Source organism: Haliaeetus albicilla, chromosome 16 (genome assembly GCF_947461875.1).
Source record: "Haliaeetus albicilla chromosome 16, bHalAlb1.1, whole genome shotgun sequence".
NCBI lineage: Eukaryota > Metazoa > Chordata > Aves > Accipitriformes > Accipitridae > Haliaeetus > Haliaeetus albicilla.
Window position 1 is genome coordinate 30,558,085 of NC_091498.1, and position 19,385 is coordinate 30,577,469.

General features: G+C 40.5%; 1 protein-coding gene across 3 annotated transcripts in view; it reads left to right on the top strand.

Moving 5' to 3' along the window:
* Nucleotides 1–2,152: 2,152 nt before the first annotated feature.
* Nucleotides 2,153–19,385, top strand: part of CAPRIN1 (cell cycle associated protein 1) — a 40,395-nt gene continuing 23,162 nt past the window's right edge. For 2 of the 3 annotated variants that reach the window (XM_069804173.1, XM_069804172.1), the window contains exons 1-6: nucleotides 2,509–2,868; nucleotides 12,359–12,421; nucleotides 14,338–14,424; nucleotides 16,848–17,086; nucleotides 17,204–17,286; nucleotides 19,117–19,254. In XM_069804173.1, the coding sequence (XP_069660274.1) occupies nucleotides 2,662–2,868; nucleotides 12,359–12,421; nucleotides 14,338–14,424; nucleotides 16,848–17,086; nucleotides 17,204–17,286; nucleotides 19,117–19,254 (817 nt within the window). In that variant the 5' untranslated portion in view covers nucleotides 2,509–2,661. Of the gene's footprint in view, nucleotides 2,295–2,508; nucleotides 2,869–12,358; nucleotides 12,422–14,337; nucleotides 14,425–16,847; nucleotides 17,087–17,203; nucleotides 17,287–19,116; nucleotides 19,255–19,385 lie in introns of those variants that run through there. The other variant, XM_069804171.1, reaches the window with a different exon arrangement.

The following is a 19,385-nucleotide window of genomic DNA, read 5'->3' on the forward strand; positions in this document are numbered from 1 at the left end:
TCACTATTTTGTGTTATGCTTTCCAATGAAGAACAAATATCTCATGTTGGTGGACGAGGTCAGGGCTGGCCCAATTCTGGCCCAATGTGTATTCTTAAATCATTGTCACCAATTCTTCCATCAGCTCTGATTTTTCTTTTATTACAGATTTTTTTTACCTCTTCAACAATACAGGTTTTGAGTACAAGCTACATTAGCATCCTATGACTTGGCTGAAACACATGCCTAAGCTGTTGAGTGCCCAGACCTTAAGCAGAATTGCAATGGCAATGTAAGAAAAAAGGACAAATGAATAGGAATGGATGAAACAATTCTGTATTATTTTAAAGCATTATATTTTTTGGTCAGAAAGCATCAATGTGCTTCACATGCTCACAAAGAAACTGCATTTGACTTGGGAAAAAGGTAATTTCGACCCCTGTGTAAGCAGCTTGGAGAAGTAAATGCATAAAAATTAAATCTTGTAAATATAATGGTATTAACAAAATCTTCTTGGTGAATAGGGAAAAGGACTTCCAATATTTGAAGGTGTTTCTTTTATCCTTCATTTATTCAACTGAAATAATTGGGTTGGGTGATTTATTAGAGTTGTTTTATAACCTGTAAAAAGAGGTGATTTGAAAAGCAAATAATCTAATATAAAATGACAAAGCATCAAGCTGCTACAGAAAATGCAGGCATACATCAGAAGTAGAAGCATAAGAAGCAATATTTACAGATGGAATGAAGAAAAAATCTGACCCTTCAAAATTAACTACTACAGCATGAGGTCAAAGCAAGCAGTTTGTTGCTGGATTATAATCTTGAATTAACTCCTGAGAAGCAAGAATCAGAATGGAAACAAAGGCAAGGACTGCGTGATTGCATGCAGTGATTTGGTGAGGAAGGGTAATGAGATACCACGCTCTTGTGGTGAACCATTAGGTTGGCCCAGCTATTCAAGCAACAGTGCTCTTTCTTGTGTCAGTGTAAAGGATTGTGTGGATTCGTGATTAAACAGATGAAAGAAAAATTCAGTTTTAAAAAACAATGGTAAAAATATAATCTTAAACTGGTATTACAACCAGAAAATCCCCCTCAAATTCACAATTACTGGGAATTAAATTTTCAGAGCCTTATATCCCAAAGTCCTCCATCCATTAATTCCAGAAGGACAACCGAATAAATACTAAAACCTTTCCAATGTTATTTAGCTGCTCAGCCTGCTGAAGGCAGTGGCATTTCATTTTCAAGCTGTACCTCTCTAAGAAGGCATAGCATTCATTCAAAAAACTCCTTTACTTCACAGAAAACCTGATGTCTTTCAGTATAATGTCTTTAATATTGAAGTAATTATTTGTTGTCAGCATAGAAGTAAAGGTTCAGCAAGCGCTAGCTAGACACGGCACAGCTTTGGGTCACGGAAACATGTAAAACTAAAATCAAGTATGTTATGTAGTATTCAGGGACTGTACGTGGAGCGAGGTGCAGGTACCTCCACCACAAACCCCATCATGAAAGACAAATGAGGCAACTGTTTCCAGGGCCTGAAATGCAATTATTAAGGCCCAATTACACCTGTGGCACACCACCTCTCCGGAACCCTCCCACATTTTTAAGAACGCGCCTTAAAGGCATGAATAAGCACAAAACATGTTTTGGAGTCACGCTTATGCCGGGAACGGTGCGACGGGCTCCGCTGAGGGGGAAGACAACCCCGGCCACCTCAGACCCATCGCCTCAGCGAGGCAGGGCCCGGCAGCGCCCCCGCTCCTTCGGGGACGGCCGCAACCGGCTCAATGCCGCCGGTTGTTCCAACGGGCGGCACAACCCAGTGCCGGGCGGGCGGGGTGGGAGCTGGGTTGTGAGGAGAGCCGGCCCCACGGAGGGTCCCGGCTCGGTGCAGAGCTGCGGCGGGCGGGCGGGCGGGAACGTGAGGCAAGGCGCCCCGCCTAGCTATTGTGTCTGGCGCTTAGGTGCCCGCCGCGCTGCCTGAAGGACCCGCCAGAAAGACGACGGCGCCGCCGACGAGGAAACGCCTCCTCCGCCTGGGAAAGGCCGGCGCCGCTATAAAGGCGTTCTCGACGGCCACTCTCAAAGCGCCGAGGGCCCCCGCGCCGCTCGCTCCCGCGGCCGCCTCGCCTTTACGCGCTGGCGTGCGCGCCCCCGCTCTCTCCCCCCTCAGTAAGCGCGGCGCGGAGGGAGCAGGAGCAGCGCGGGAGGCGTCGGTTGAGGCGGCCATTCCTACAGCGAGACCGCGGCGCGCTGAGTTCCCCCCTACACACACACATCCCCCCTCCCCCGGGTCGCACGCGGTGAGGAGAGTCGCGAGGCCCTCCGGTCACCGGCGGGGGGGGGGGGGGAGGGAGTGGGGGCGGCGATAGGGAACGGTCGAACTCGGGGAAATGACCGTTGGCCGGGGCCGGTGGCTGCGCGGTCACGTGATAACCCCCCCTCCTCCCGCCGCGTCAATTCGCTGGGAAGGAAAAAGGGGGTGGGGGCGCGCGCGCCGGCAGGTGCGGCTCGCGCGCCCGCGCCCCCGCGCGCTCCTGGGCGTGGGGAAGCCGCCGTGTGCGCGCCCGCCCGCCCGCCCTCCCGCGTGTCCCCTCCGGCGGCCCGTTCCCCCGTAACGCGCCCTCGCTCTCTCCTCTTTTCCTCTCTCCTTCTCTTCACGACACAGAGATGCCCTCGGCTACCAACAGCACTATGGCGAACAGCAGCGGGAAAGCGGGCCCGGGTGGTGAAACTACCCCAGCGGCGGCAGCAGCAGCAGCGGCGGCCGCCCCGCAGCAAGCATCGGGTGGCAGCATCACCTCGGTGCAAACCGAGGCCATGAAGCAGATCCTGGGAGTGATCGACAAAAAGCTGCGCAACCTGGAGAAGAAAAAGGTGCTCTCCTATCCCCTGCGGCCGCGGGCTGACCGACCACCCCCCACCCTCGCTCCCCCCCCCCGCCCGGCCCCGGGCCCCTCGGTCGCCCACCCTCCTCAGCCCGGGCAGCCCCCGCTTTTTGGCGAGCCTTGCCCCCCGGCGTCGCGCCGTCTCAAGGGCCGTTGAACCGCTCCGTCCTTATTTTCCCTTCCTCTTCCTTCTACCGGCGAGACGGCGGCCCCGCCGTCCCCTCAGCCGTCCCCTCCTGGTCCCTGTGGGCGAGGGAACCTACGGCCTCCGCGGGTTGTTCCCGGCGTCGCCCCCAGGGGCCGCCCGCTGGAAGGTTCCAGAAGGGCGAGCGCCTCTCTCCCGGCCTTTTCCCCCCTTCCCCTTTCGGGGGTCCCCCGGCCCTTTCCCTCGGCCGCCCTCTCCCGCGGCCTCAGCAGCCAGCCGGGCGCGGCTTCCCCCTCCCCCCATTCCCGTTAGCGGCGGAGGGGGGAGGCCGGAGGGGTCGTGGCTGCCGCCCCCCCCCCCTCACCCCAGCCCCTCAGGCCGCGATCCCCCTCCTCGCTCCCGGCGAGCCCCCTCGGCGGCGCGGCTCCCATCCCCCTCCCTTCCGCCTTTTGTTTCCCTCGGCGGGGCCTTGCCCAGCCCCGCTCTCCTCAGGGAATGGCCCCCCAATTTCCCTCTTTCCACACCCCCCCCCCCCCCCCCAAATCTTCTTCCCGCGTTCCCCCTCCTCGCCCCGGAGCGGTTGAGCCGCGGGGGAAGGACTGCGGCGGGCCGGGCTCCCCTCGGAGGCCGTGCACATGGAAGCGGGAGCTAACATGGCGGCGGCGGAGGCAGCCTCAGCCTCTCCGACGGAACTGCATTGTGCGATCAATCTGCACAAAGCCGGGGGGCCGCCGGCCACCCCACCCAAGGATTTTTTTAATTATTTTTTTTTTTCCGTCTCTCGTTTTTCATCGCCCTAAGCTCACCCCTCTAGGAGCCTGAGGTCAGCTGGAAGCGGCCTTTAAGGAGTTATTTTTAGAAAGAGCAGCTACTAAATCCGTGGTCCTTGGACGGGTCGAGTTGTGACAGAAGAGGAAAAGGGTGTTGTGGTTGCTTACGGTTTATGTGGCACCCGCTCGGTGTTGCTAGATTAAATGAGCCTCAGAGGGCTTTCCAGCCTACAGGGCGTGAGGTGTCCATCAGAAAAATAAGAACATAACGTGTAGCCTAAAGACTTGCTTCAAAACACTGTAATACCAAGCTAAAATTAGGGAATCCAAAAAAATGATTTCATGCCTGCGTCAAAGCCCTGAATCTGTTTCTCCTCTTCGAAGTAGAGAGGCACAATTACTCTTCTACTATTTCTTTTTAACTAGCCCTTTAGATCATCTAGTAGTCTAGACTAGTATTCTGTATTTGTAGAAGGTGGAAATACAAGCTGTAAATCAGTCTGTACAGGGGAGTTGCAAATGAAACAAGCTGTGCTTTACCTGTAAATATGTGCAAAGTGTAGTTTCCTACTTGAAAAATGGCTGTGGGATTTTCCTGGTTTTTAAAAATGAAATGACAAAAAGCAGCAAGCCCAGAGCTTTTAGATAAGTTTCAGAATTGGGGGATCTTTTCTTGATCCTTGACAGAATACTGTCACGTATAGATAGGACAAGATGTCTGTCTTAAACTTGTCATTAATACGTATGAATGTGTGTGCACACAAGAACACTGGTCGTCAACTTGAGAAAGAATGCAGATCTTTCTGTACATCTCTAGTTGTTTCAGTACAGTAAAATGGTTTGAAATGATTATTGTATCTAACACACAAAAATCCTCTAAAAATATTTTTCTGTGATGTTCAAAATGCATATTTTAAAAACTAAAATTAGCAGGTGAACATTCTTCTGATCCATTCTGTACTTTGAAGTAATAAAGAGAATAAGCACACTCTTAACTGGTGTGTGGGTCCACATACCTCTCTAGTAGAGTTTTTATTTGTCTTTTAAATAAACAATTTACACCTAATTTACACTTGGCTTAGCCATTCTATTTGAATGGACTTTTGGTCAACTTTCATAGTATTTTAAGTTAGAATGATGTGTGGGAAGCTATTCTGGCAGAAGAGAGTGAAAATTGGTGCTACTGTTCTCATGAAGGCCCTAGGTTTTTTGTTCTGGTTTTTTTGTTGTTGTTGTTGTGTATCTGTGGGTGCTGTTGCTACTTTTTATAACTATGGTGTCATAGCAAGTGAATACAGGGGATGAAGGGCCTTTTTCCTGGAAGTGGCTTCTGTTGAAAGATCTTCCATTAAAATTACGTAGAGTATCTCTTTTTAGGGTAGTCTGTGCTAGGCAGTGAGGGCTTAAAAAAGAAAAGGCAAAGGCTAGATCTTGAAAAAGAAAGGCTAGGTGTGCTCTCACACAGATAAATCAAAGTTCAGAGTTTTCCCTAAGTCTTAATGGGCTGAAGAAGTTCTGAAACGTGCTGAAGTAGGACTCTCGTGTAAACGCTATAAAAGTGATGAGATATTGTTCTTGGTGTATTAAAGCAGAATTACTAATTTGTGGGCTTGAGCCTCTCCCTTGGTGGGGGAATCAATAGTTCTTTAGTTAATCAACTTTCTTTAATAAAGAGAACATTGCATGCTTAGGCCCTGAAAACAAAGCTTATTGTACACATGGGCATCCGTATTTTTATATTATTACTTGATAAGTTTACTGAAGTACACAAATTCATTCACTTTCCTTTGTTTTGAATCTTTTGATGAGGTTTTTTTTTGGTTTTGGTTTTTTTTTATTAACCACCCAGAAAGTAAAATCTTACTGGATACTGCACAGGCGGGAGTGGGTGAAAAGCCCAGTAAATCTCACTGAAAACTTACGCTTAGTTGAACATTTAATCCTTTCTTTGTCGGCAGCTGATAACGAAGGCCAGTAGAGATGATTTTGAGAGCTTTGTATTTGAGAACAAATACAAAAATATACTTGACTTAGACACATGCTTTTGAAAATTGAAAAATAATTGCTCTGTAAGAGGTACTATCTTAGGTTTTCAATGGTATGGGCAGCTTTTAATTGAGGAAAGGTTGTTCTTTATGAATAAATCAGAAATTTTGAAGTAAATAATTTAGTGTCATGTTTCCTTCTAAACTCTGAGGATAAAATGGTGTGACCATCAAAATACAGTACACAATTTCAAATCATAGTCTTTATAACTTTGTTCTGTACTATTTTGAAAGTTTCTGTATAAACTAGAAATACTAGATTATTAGTTATGCTTTCATTTTCTCCTCCTAAAAGTGACCTCGTTATTTGAAAGAATGATTATGACTTTTGTTAAAAGGAACTAGGATAAATGGAATTGCTGTTCATAAATGTATGTGAAAACATGGTCTGAAAATGTCTGTGTTCTGCTCTTCATATTTGGAAATGATAGGAATACTATCCTGTTTTCTTCCTCTGTTCTTAGGTAAGTAGTTATTTGTATGTGCATGGCAGGGGGTATTTTCTCTACAAGACCTTCAGACATGCAACTTGAGTATATGTTGACAAACTTAGTTAATTTAAAAGTTGCATGAACTCCTCTAGGTTTTTGTTAGGTGTCTGAGGTTAGAATCCTACCAGGTCTCCAGCCAGGTTCCCTAGGAGAAAATACTTCAGTAAGACCTGCATTTTTTTTCTTCTCCTGCCCCTTCTGTTTTTTGGGGTTTTTTTTAGAGGGAAAAACCTTTCCAAATTAAGCCAATTGAATGTAGATCAAACTCATGTCTTGATACAATGACAAATGAAAAAAACAAAAGTATTTTTGCTTTCAACTTGTGTAATGTAGCATAAGCTATGTAAAAACAGTTTTAAAACCCAAACGTTCTCTCAGAAGGACAAAATATCTCATTTGCTAACACATGGTTTAAGGTGTGGGCATGTGATCACAAAGATTATTCTTGAGCAACTGTAAATACAAAGTAGGCATGTTAGCTTAAACTACTTGACATGACTTGAGCTTGGTGTATACAGTTAAAAAGATGGCACACTTTAGCTGTAGCTGGTAACTTAAGATGCTGTTGCTTTATCAGCCTGTCTCTGAATTTCCGAATTAAGTGTAATCCTGACTGGGTTGAAAAATGAATACTTAAAAAGTGCCTCTCATTATTACGCAAGAATTTTCACTGGAACAGTAGATGGATATTTCAAGTTGATCTGACTTGGTTCAACAAAAAATGTTGGATTTCCCATAGGAAACAATTAAAAACCTATAGTAAAAGCTGAGATCAGTTTTCTGTTCTTGTAGGTGCAGCTAATGATAGCAGGGAAGCGCCACGCTTCAAGTTGCCTGTCAGTAGCAGCACTCTTAAGTGCTTTTGCACCATTATTTGGGTCACTTGGATGTTGAAGGCTTGTGAGTGTCTCCAGAAGTTCTCCTTGTGAACTTGGTTTCAAATTTATCTTTGGACATTAAACGTGATTTTGAAACCAAGAAATTGTAAAATTCATTTGCAACTGTGTATTGAAAGCTTGAATCTTTCTTTGAAACCTCTCTGATAGCAGTTTTGGATAACCAAGCTTCATCTCTTAAAACCCAAGCAGGTTTATCTATGAAATTATCTGGTGGTTGGTACTTTCTGTTTTCAGCTTGCTTTGTTCTAACTGTTTTATGTAGCGTAGGGATTATTTCTCATAGCAAGTTCTGTAACTAGATACACGATGAGTCCTACAAGCTGTGAAAGATTTTCTGGTTTCTCAGATGCTGCTTTGATGTTTTGTTGATGTTTTTCCATTTCTTTCAGAAGAAAAAGATACACAGAATGTGTTGGGAAAGCCCAGTTTGTGTTCTAGAACCCAGTTTGTGTTCTAGAATTCACTTGCTGTTGTAAAAGTGACTAATTTTGAACATAAATGATGTGTAGAACAAAAACTAGGTCTCTTGCAGTGTAGTCAACTTGCCTGTAGATCATAGTGTTTCTATAGGAAATACTGTATGGCGATTTGGAAAGAGAACATATATATGCAGCCACCTAAACTTTTAGGAGTTGCACTCATCTGTGGCTTAACTTAGTTCTGGTTACTGAAGAAACAATTTCTTTTTTTCCTCTGTAGTCATCAGAGTTGAAGAGGTTTACAGTTTGACAATTGCACGTATCCATCAGTTCTGCATTGCTTCGGGAAGGAGCGGGTCCTGCTCCTAGCCATTCTTGTATCTGTATCTCTGAATGTGTTTGGTTGGATCAGGCTGCTGACCCAGCTGTCAGTCTGGCCATATGGCTGTCCTTGGTGGTGGGTGGGAAGGGTCAAGAAAGTGTGGTGAGCAGGAGAATACCCCTTTTGTGATCAGTGTCCTCTGGGGTAAGCTGATAGTGAGACTGCAGTCTCAGAATTGGTGTGTTTTTGTCACTCACTTAAAACTAATACAGTGTGGAGATATTTTTTCCTAAACTGTCAAACTTACCTACCAGACTTTGGGGAAAAAAGAATATTTACAACCGTTATTTCAAAAATAAATTCAGTTTAAACAGAAAACTGCTAAGTGTTTGTGTTCTGAGTATTGATGTTAATGCTTCATTACAGCTTTTTGGTTATAACTCAGGACTGAAACAGCTTCTTGTTAGGTGTGTACCCAGACAGTGAATGTGAGAACTGTGGCAGTTTTAAGGAGGTTCTGAACTTCCACGTTTCATTAAACTGGTACAGTTTAAGTGTTTTTACCTTCTTGATTTTTTTTCTGCCTGTTTTTCTGAGGAAATGGGAAGACTTTTATTTTTTTAGTCATTTCTGGGCAGTCTTTTGCTGAGAAGTTAAACTGGTGAATGAGTGTGGAGATGATGGTGGAGAGCAGATAAATTACAATGTACAAATGTAAAACAGGTTAACAAACTTCTGTTTCGTAGCTTGGCTTTTCTTTTGCTTCAGTGCAAAATGTATTAGGCAGCTATTTTAAATTTTGGATTATCTTAACTGCTTAATGCTGTTAGAAAAATACATGCAGTTTTTTAGGTATCTTGGAAAACAGACTTGCAATAGTCCCCTCCATCTTTTCTTTGTAGTGAAGTGTGCATTAGAAAATGTTTACCTCAGCTGGTGGAAGAGGTTGCCTTCTCCCCTTCCACCTTGTCATAGACACTTGAGTGGCTGTAACTGGTATGAACCATACCATTGAAATTATCTGGTTAAATATAGTGCCTCCCTCCTCTCCTGCTCTTGGCCCCCTTTATTAAGGGTTATTTTTAATCGGATCATTCCAATGATCCATTTTATACCGTAGCACTGTAAATGACCATAACAGCACAGCTGAGTGGTCAGGCATTTTTAAGACCAGTATTGTTTTTGAAGCTAATATCATGTAACTGCATTTTTTTTTTGTTCTTTTTTATTTTATGTTTCACTTCAGGATGACGTTTTTGAGGCAATTCAGAGGAGGTAATGAGAACTTGAGTGTGAGTGTTAACCGTAATAAAGTAACTCAATTTTGGATTCCTATTAAAATAAAATCTAGGGCATAGTTAAGCAGTGAACACCACCACCTTCCCCCTGCCACACACACATCCCACTCCAGCCCTGCAATAGCCTATATGTAGTGCTTTCCTCCTAGGGAACTCCAAAATACTTCAGGTATCTCAGTGGAAAAAGAGCTGAAGCACAGTGGCTTGCTATCTGCAGAACTGGGGTCTGCTGACTCATGAGCTGCTTAATAGACAATTTATGTGCTTGCTTTGCCACTTGATTTTTTTTCTTTTTTTTTCCTGCTGGTTTAGCTTTTATGCTTCAAGATCTATATCCATGCTGAGTGAGGATGAAGTTGTGTAAGGAGGAGTAAAATTAAGAAAATCTTTACTTCTTGCAGACACTGCAGTGGGTTGCTAAGCAGGAATTTTACTGCAGTTATTTTACAGCACTAATGCTGCTTAGATTGCTGTTAGTTGACGGTACAGATTAAAAAGAAAGCATTTTGCTTAATATTTTTATGTAATGCAGCATTTGGATCTTGCTGTGTCTTTGGGATGATAGAAAAATGCTTACTTGGCATTTGAAATCTTTGTGATAACATATAACTAAATACACATTTGCTTGTCCTCTGCATTGCAGCTGAAAGGGCTTTCCTTCTTTTGCTTTTACCTTTCTGATACAAAGGTTTTTAAGGAAGAAAAATCGAAGAGAATTAACTTTTCTTCTCTTCCTAATGATTAGAAATAGACATATTGCACTTTGTTTTTTTTAATTGATAAACTGCTGAATAAAAATGAACAAAGCATTTACATTAGACCTAAGAATATTTGACCATTTAAGGAAAAACTTATGCACTGTTTGAATATGTTATTGCAATATACTTGATCTGAAGATACTAACCATGCTGAAGTAAGGATGCATGGAAAAAGTATGCAGAAAAAATTGTAGTTATTTAGGCTATTTTTGTTTCTTCCCTCCCTTAGCCACTAAAATGGATTATATTGAGTGTTTTGCAGCATAATTTTGCAATATATGTTTTCTTCAACAAGGTTGACCTAAGTAGTGTTCTAGAATTTGGTGTTCTATCCTGTTGGTTTTACTGTTGTTGTTGTTTATGGGTTTGTGTTGGAAACTGGATCACAGAAATCATTGGGATTTTTTTTAATGCATTTTTGTAGAAACTGTTTAAACTGGCTTGTATTAGCAGGCTGTTTACTGTGCAGCTTCACAAACAATTGCATCAGTGTGACCAGGGGAATTGTAATCTGCAGCATGGGAGCAAGTGACTTGCTCAAGTAGGAACTTTTTAAAATTTGTCTGCAAAGCCAGTTCGTCGTAGGATTTAAGCTACGTTAAGCAGCGAAGGTGTCGGTTAACCTGGCTGGCTTTGCACTGGGGCATTGCAGTGTTTGAGCTCTTTACCCTCCCTTTTTGCTTCGCAGCTCAGCTACGATCACTTAGATCATGAAAACTACTTCTGTGATTGTCCAGTCATGGCATCATCTATTCTAGAATTAGTATGTGGAAGAGTAAAATGACCTTATTTCCTGTTGTGGTGGATTTCCAATATGCCAAATGCACTTGGGGCTATTTTTTTTTTGACACATTATGAACTTTGGCTGCTGCATTTTACAGCTATTACCCTGCTAGTGTCTGTCCCCAGCATGAAACGCCCAGTAATACACTTTTGGTGCTTGGGAAGTTCTTCTTTGACTTTGCCTAGGCCATTACTGGCTCTGATACACTGAAAGATGAAGTAGTTAAGTGTTATATCTAATCTGTAGGATTTCTAAATAAATAAATGGTTGTTGCTAGGTGACATCAAAAGGACCAAGTCTCATAAGGGTGGTTATGTGTTTCAGTAAGTGATGCTGGGCATCAAATACGTTGTAAGAGGAGCTTTCTTGTTAAACTGTTTCACAGACTTTGATCTTTCCAAAAGGTCTGGGATTGAGCATGGAAGTTGAATTAGCTAGAAAAATATCAGTAAAATATTTTTAACTGAAATGTCCTCAAACAAAAACAGGAAAAAACCAAAGAACAACAACAACAAAAACCCCCTGTCACTCAGTGGCAAATACAAACTCTGAAACAATGGTTGCATCAGGGTTTTAATTATTTTACCTTCAAAATGAAATATTTCTGTTTGCTTTCCTTTTCAATTTGTTGTTATGCTAGATTGGGAAGATAATTGTTAAGGATTCATTTTAATAGCTTTCTTTACATAAGATAAGGCAAATTTCATAAAAAATAGAATAATTTGATAATACAGAAATGGTGAAAACTTAGAGTTTAATAGTTAGGTATGTTATTCTTACAGACTTTGCTTCCTTTCTAAGATTCTTTCTAACTTAGCCTGTAGAATCTTTGTCACTTGGGCATGCATAAGTTTTACCTGCTTTTGGCCAACGTCAGTGTTTTGCATGGTTTTGTAGTTTAAGCAGATTAGAGAACTGATCCTGGTGAAGATTAACCTAGTGATTCCTTTTTCAGTTTCTCCCCATGAAAAAGAAATCTTAATGCTCTTGAACAAAAATATTTTAGAGCTTTAATATGAATTGTGTTGGTGGGCATTCTTGTGCAAAGGATTGGAAACTCTTTTAAATTCTTTAAAACTATCTTAACTGATGCAACTACAAAGAATTACAGTTCTGAATCTTAATAGCATTGACAGTGGTTTTTTGCAGTCATGTTTTTGGTATTGTAGTGATAAAGTGGTAATAAGCTCTGACTCGGAACTGAATTCAGCACTCTGTTGTTTGGACTGAAGGAAATGTGCATTGAGAGCGCTTTCCCCGTTAGGAGGAACGTGTATGTCCTCAGAAATGAGACTAGTTATGAAGATGTATTGTGATAGCCAAATAAACAAGGTTAAAATATTAGTTTCTTAGGGAAGTATTTATATTTTTTTAACCCAGAACACAAGTTTTCTCAGGTACTATTTCTACATGACATTTGCATGTTTGTGTAATGTGTTACAGTCTGTTTACGCTGTAATATTAGAGTACCTAATTTTGTTAGCACAAGTAGAAAAAAGCAGTAACCTGATTTTGGCTCTTCATTATAGCATTTTTCTTTCTTTTCAGAGCAAACTTGATGATTACCAGGAACGAATGAACAAGGGAGAACGTCTGAATCAAGATCAACTGGTAAAAAGAAAAAAAAAAAACAACTAACCAGATTTCAGTTAAATTGCTTTGTGATCTTGGTGGGGAAGGGAGGGATGAATTTCACTTCTCCTTTCCCCTTGTTAAAAGCTAGATTTTTCTGAGCTCTGACTTGGCCTAATTTTTTTTATTGCCTAGAACGTCTCAATTTTTCTGTTAATCAAAAACTGAAAGAATGGGTAGAGGAACGTGTTGTAATGCTTTATGCTTGTTGAGGTTAGGTTGTAAATAAGATGTGGTGAAAATTGGCATACATTATAACCTAAGACTTGAAAGAACTAAATGATGCCTTTGAAGTTCTTTGGACATCATCCTTTTCTTTGCAGAAAATGTGCCCAGGGAGAACTTAAGGAGCTTAGTCACTTGGTGGTAGCTTGTAAATATTGTGCAGTCTAGTTAGAGATGTAGCCTAGACCAAGGGCTCTGAAAATAAGCTACGTTCATGTGTATATTACAGCTATCAGTGCAGCAGATGGTGATGCTCTAGATAAGCTGGACTTTATGTAGGCTGCCTCTCTCCTTGTTGGGCCTGGTTCTTAAAGTAAGCTATTGTAGAGCTTGACTAAGCAGCAGTTTTCCAGTTCTAGTAAATATAAAGCAAGTGTCAAATTAAATTCAGTTGTATGATGTAAACATGCATATTGATACTTAGAGATTACCAGATGCTCAGTAATCAACAATGTTTTGTTGATGATTTTTAACATTGAAAAAAGTGACGGAAAAAAATGTACCCTGCAACTATTGCAGCTGTTCACAATTAGAAGAATTAGCTGCTTCTCTTGGTCCATGTGATCTTTTTATCTGTCTAGGCTTCACTTTGGTTCTTCTGTGCCAACTGAAATACAAATGATCTGTGTATTTTTATTTTTGAATGGCATATTGTGAAAATAAACCATGATAAGTTTTCTGTTTGACGAGTAGGGGGGATAACTGAAATTTCATATTGAGGAGGGGAGCTCATGATTGAGTTTATGAATACCACAGCCTGACTACCACACTTCATAAAGATAAAATCCTTTTTGGTTGGAGAAATGCTGAAAATATTTGTTATTTTCACTTGCATCTTCTGCTTCTACAAATCAGCTAAGAATGTAAAATTTTGTAAATCAGCTAATGTATATGTGGAATATGCAATATGTGTATACATTTCTTAGTTCACTGTATCACAAATGGAAATTCTTAAGGAAAAAAAAAGCAAATACAGTTCATATTCCTTGTTTTTCAAAGAAAGTAGGACCTTACTTTTTCTTTGGCTCAATTGTTCTTACCAAGAACATACCTATTATTAATTTTGTCACAGCAGGAGTGTAAATGTCTTGGCTGTTTGTTGGGTTTTTTTTCCTCCTGATCTGATTCTCTGTAATTTCTCAGTACTGCAAAGTGGGTTAAGGAGTTTGGATTGCTTTGGTGCAAATCAGAATAATAGATTTAAGAAAACAGCTAATAAAAAAGATTTCTGGAGAAGGGAACATTATGCTCTATATAGAGTTTTGATTTTGGCTCTGACTCAAGATAACTGAATTGCTTCTCAAACCTTTATCTCTTGAGCAGTTTTGAGTTTCCAGATTACTCTTCTCCCTCATTCCCCTGGCCTGCCAGTTAGTTTTTGTCAGAAACTGGCTAAAGCCGAACATGACTAGTATGTCATTTATGTGAGCATAAATATACGTTTACTTTAACGTATTTATCTAAGAAACTAGAGGCCCTAAAGACACACGCAAGCCTTTCCAATATTTTGGCCAGTGAAAATCAAAATTTGACTTAACGTTGTTGCAGTCCCATTCAGGGATGCTGTGTCTTACTCAGGAACTAAAAATGTGGGAATTTGTTTGTGGGAAGTATGTATTTTTTTCTATTTGTGATGGTTTACTTTTGTGGTTTTTTTTTTTTTTTTTAAGGATGCAGTCTCAAAATACCAGGAAGTGACAAATAATCTGGAATTTGCTAAAGAACTGCAGAGGAGTTTTATGGCTCTGAGCCAAGACGTAAGTAAAGAGCAAGCGGTGCAATGTGGGCTATCCAAACACTTAAGCTTTAAACTCTTTTTCACTGATACTAGATGTAGTAGTCACCTCTCTTTACAGGGATGAAATGGCCATGATTTCTTGTATGTTCGGCTGTTTTCTTGTACTTTGTGTACTGCTTTGTGTCAGGTTTTCTGAAGACTGTTCCTAGAAGATTTTTCTGATGAACTACATAAATGTATGGGAACAAAAATAACGTGGTAATTTTCTGACAAAATAGAACTGTTGGAAAACAGTGTGATCACAAAACAGGCCTGTCATGCAACATTATAGATAGCCACTTATTGCCAATAGTAACGTTTTCTTAAAAGAAACAGATTTCATAGGCCTGATTCTCTCTTTGGCAAGTTGCTGAAGGGTGTCATTTCTTTATATTACCAAAGGGTATAAAGTCTCAGCAACTGAAAGTATTGCAGCTCCTTTTTCAAGATTCTTGTTGTCTTGTTAATTGCAAATACAGTCTGAAACTACAGTACAAGGCAAGATTAATACTATTTTTGTAAGGGATAAGTTAACTGAATACTAGTGAAACAGGTGATATTTTGGGTCGGTGTTTGACCAAAGATGTAAAACAACAGTGTAATCAAGAATAAGTTCTAAAACTCTAATAGACAATTCCAGTTATATGAACAGCTTTGCTTTATTTCTTGTGCCAAGAGCTGCAAATAAAAAGACATGCTTTAGACCTTTGCAGTATCATTGCAAGGAAGAATCAATTCTGGGGCAAGCTGAAAGGGTAGCCTATTCAACAGAACTGGATTATTCTACATGCAGTAATACAGTTAGAGTTAATGACTTACGGAAAGAGCAGTAACATTGGTAGAACTCATTGTGTAGTCGATGTTAGTGCAGCAGACTGGTCTAACGAGTGTATTTAGTTTGTGAACAGACTATGATAATTTGAAGGGCATCAGCATCCTCACATTATAAACTCCTTTCTACATTTGATGTGGTTGTAAATTTGTAGACCTCTAAGCCAAGCCGTTTCTTTGCTTTTCTTGTATCAGGGTTCCCTGTATGTTTATAGAATGTTAGTAATGAAGAACTTTTCTTTTTTGGACAAGTTTGTCCTGAAATATTTCCCTGGTCAGCTGACTGCTAAAAGAAGCGAGTGAATCCAGGAGCAATAAATTGGTGCTCTGTTTTCAAACTTGGTTGCAGTTTTTCCTGATTGGAGTTCTCATATAGTTGATTTTAAGATATTGTCTTTGATTTTTAAAAAGAAGTTTAGATGCTTCAGAGGGAGAAAGTTACTGTCATGAGTTACATTTTTTTGAAAGAGAAGATTAAAGATTTGTATTGTTACAAAGTGAGCAAGCTGAATTTTGGATTCTAGATGCTTGGATTAAGAATGAGAATGGAAGAAATGTCCTGTAGGTACAGACTAGTGATGCATTTAGTCCAGTATTGTGACAGCAGTTGTAGAAGGCACTGTGCAGAGTAAAGGCTGATGATCATCTGTCATCCATTCCCTTCCAGCATCTGTGATTCTCAAACTGAGAATGTTAAGAGAGTAGATGCATTCCTGTTCCCTTTGGTGTCATGTCTGTAGACTTCATGTCCAAGAATTTGTTTAAATCCCATGAGTTCCCTCCCATGATATGTAAGCAACAAGAGTACTTTTCTTCTTCTATTTTAAGCTGATCTCTTAGTAGTTTGAATGAATGCCTCCTACTGTCATGGGATATGGTGAATAACCACTCTGTTCATGGTATCTGCTGGCCTTCATGGCCTTTATGAAAAATCTGGATCACCCTTACTCCTCCAAATTGAAGAACCTAAGATTTAGGCTCTGCTCATAGGCAACTGCTTTGTCCCCTTAATCAGTTGAGTTGCCCTTCTCTGCCTTTTCTAATTGCTGTAAGTCCTTGAGTTATGGAAGCCAGAAGTTGTAAGTAGACACAATGTTTGTTTAAAAGGTACTTAATTTTGTACATTTTTGCCACTTCCATCTGGATCAAAATCACTTAGGAAGTGATCATAAAGGAAGCAGATAATAGCAAGCTGGGCTTGTTTCAAATAACACGTTCATGTCTAAAGCTTTAGACATGGTAACTGCAGTTACTTGACTGAACTGCTTGTAAGTCATGTAGAGAAGTACAGATTTCATGCAAGAATATGATGAAAATCCAGTATGATCGAAGGTTTGTGGCATTGATTTTAAAGTTTGTCTTAATTTGCAGGCTTTTGACTGCTTAAAAGATATTCTTCAAATTTCACAGATTATTCTGCTGTGATGTTAGATTGATAAGTGGCAGTTCAACACCAACATCCACCTCTATTTAGCAATAAAAGACACTTCAAATTTATCCACCCCCACCCCCCCCGAGTTCACTACAGAATCGAAGTTTAAGCAATTTTAAATTTCTTTTCATTTTAAACAGATCCAGAAAACAATTAAAAAGACAGCTCGCAGGGAGCAACTGATGCGAGAAGAGGCTGAGCAGAAGCGTTTAAAGACTGTCCTAGAGCTACAGTTTATTTTGGACAAGTTGGGTGATGACGAAGTGCGCAATGACTTGAAACAAGGATCAAATGGAGTACCAGTGCTGACAGAGGAGGAACTGACAATGCTGGATGAGTTTTACAAGCTAGTGTACCCTGAAAGAGACATGAACATGAGGTAGGCTTACAGTAAAGTACCTTTCTTTATAACTGTCAGTCAGTTAACAATGTATTTGTACTGTGGTGATTTAAAGACTTGGTAAGAAACTAACTCTTACAAATTATTTTTTTTAAGATTGAATGAGCAGTATGAGCAAGCATCTGTTCACCTGTGGGACTTACTGGAAGGGAAGGAAAAACCAATTTGTGGAACAACCTGTAAGTATAGTCTCTGTATTAAGAGATGGCACACTGAATTTGTGCTTGAACTAAAATACAATGTCTGATGTAAGAGAACTTTGGTAATTGATAACCTTTGTGAGTTTTTGGAGTAGCTACATTTTTCAGACCTTAGCTGGACTATAACAGAATAGCTTATAACTGAAGTGTGAAGTTACTGTGTGGTGTTTTTTGGGGGGTTTTTTGTTTGTTTTGTTTGTGTTTGGTTTTTTTTTTTTTTTTAACTGATGCAGCATTACTCAGTATTAAGCTTAGTCCATTCCTGGTATTTCAGCAGTATTCTGCTGCTGTTGGTGCTTAGTAGCAATTCTTTGTTTTCTGGAAAAGTGTGTGTTAACGAGGAGCTTTGTCAATAATATGACCTAATACATAAACTGTCATGACCTTATTTAGTGTGATGTGCTGCTCCCCTTTGTCTCCTGCAAAAAGCATTCTGGTTTTGCCCTCTTTTGATTGATTAACTCTGTGAATCAGGGTGTGATCATGCAGATGGACTGCTTTCTTGCAGGAATGTAAACTTTCACAAATACATAGCTTCTAACATTAGACCTTAAGAAAATGGCTCTGCTAGGCAGTTGTCTGTTTCTTGTATCACGGGGAATTATTGAAGTCTCTTAATTGGAAATCAATAGGAAAGTTTTAGGGAAGGTAATCCTTTTTAGTAGGTAAAATGGCTAACAACTTTCCCCCTTTTTTAAAAAAATCAATTATCCTTATTATATTAGAGTAATATTGAGCTGTTGAAAGAGTTTTTGTGTTCTGTTCATAGAAAGTGAAACAATAGTATTGCAATTGTTACCTAACCTGCTTTACTGAGGAATGATACACAGGAGATTGTAAGATACTGTGGCCTTAATGGTAATGAGATTTTCCTTGTTTGTGGCAGAACATCAAGTGGTTTATATTGTTGAAATAAAATTTTGTGAGGAGGTACCAGTATTTTTTTAATTAATATTTGTTTTGCAAGAACTCCAGTCTGAAATGGTTGTGATGTTAGGTCTTTGTGAGAGACCAAAGATACGTACCACATATTTTTCTCATGAAGAGACAGAGGAAGGAGAAGGTATGGGGATAGTTTTCAGAAGAGAGATGGTGTATGTTCCTTGGAGACCTAGGCATTCTCTTACTGGATGAAGTTGGGCTGGGTATTGTTTCTGGATCTTGGGATGAACTTTTAGTGATGTCGTTGGCAGCCATAGCTGGTTCACTTTGTCTTTATAATGGGGATGAATGTTAATGTGTTTGTATGCTCTTTGTGTGTGTATTGGTTCATACAGTGATTATCACTTGCCAGATGTGCATTGTGAATCTTCCATTTTGAGCATATTGGTTTTTGTTGGCCTAGGCAGTCAGTAATGCTGCCTTGCCAGTGTGGCTGATTTGGTTTTTAATTAGGAAATTACAAATAAATCAGTTACAGTTGAAACTTCAGTGAGTTTCTAAAACTTTCCAAACTGAAAACTAAGCAACCAGAGATTTTTGAAATAGCAGGAATAAAACTATGGTAATTACATTCATGAACTTTACCTCACTTAGAAGTGTTTCGCTAATCTTCTGAAGAGTATTACGTACTCTTAAGATTCTCCTTGCCCTTCGGATTTTTCTGAACCAAAGTGGATTATTTATTGGTTTATTTAGTATGATGTAGCAAGACAGAAGAAATTCTGTAACAGTAGTGTCCGTGGACTAGCTTAGGGCAGCAACGTCTTCCCAGCAAAAGGGTAATAAAATTTATGTGGGATCTTTGGGAAGGAAGGAAAAGATGATTAGGATTGAGTTACTGTTCATCTTTAACTTCCATTTTCCTAGATAAAGCGCTGAAGGAGATTGTTGAACGTATTCTTCAAACTAGTTACTTTGATAGCACCCATAACCATCAGAACGGGTTATGTGAGGAAGAAGAGGCAGCACCTGCACCTGCAGTAGAAGACGCTGTAGCAGAAGCTGGTAAGAATATGAAGATGCCTTGTGACTATCATGTTTGTGTTGTACTGTCTTGTCTCTTTGGATTCATCAGAATGATTAAATTGCAAATGTAGTTTTAAGTGCAGAAAACACCTTTCTCTGAATTCTTCAGG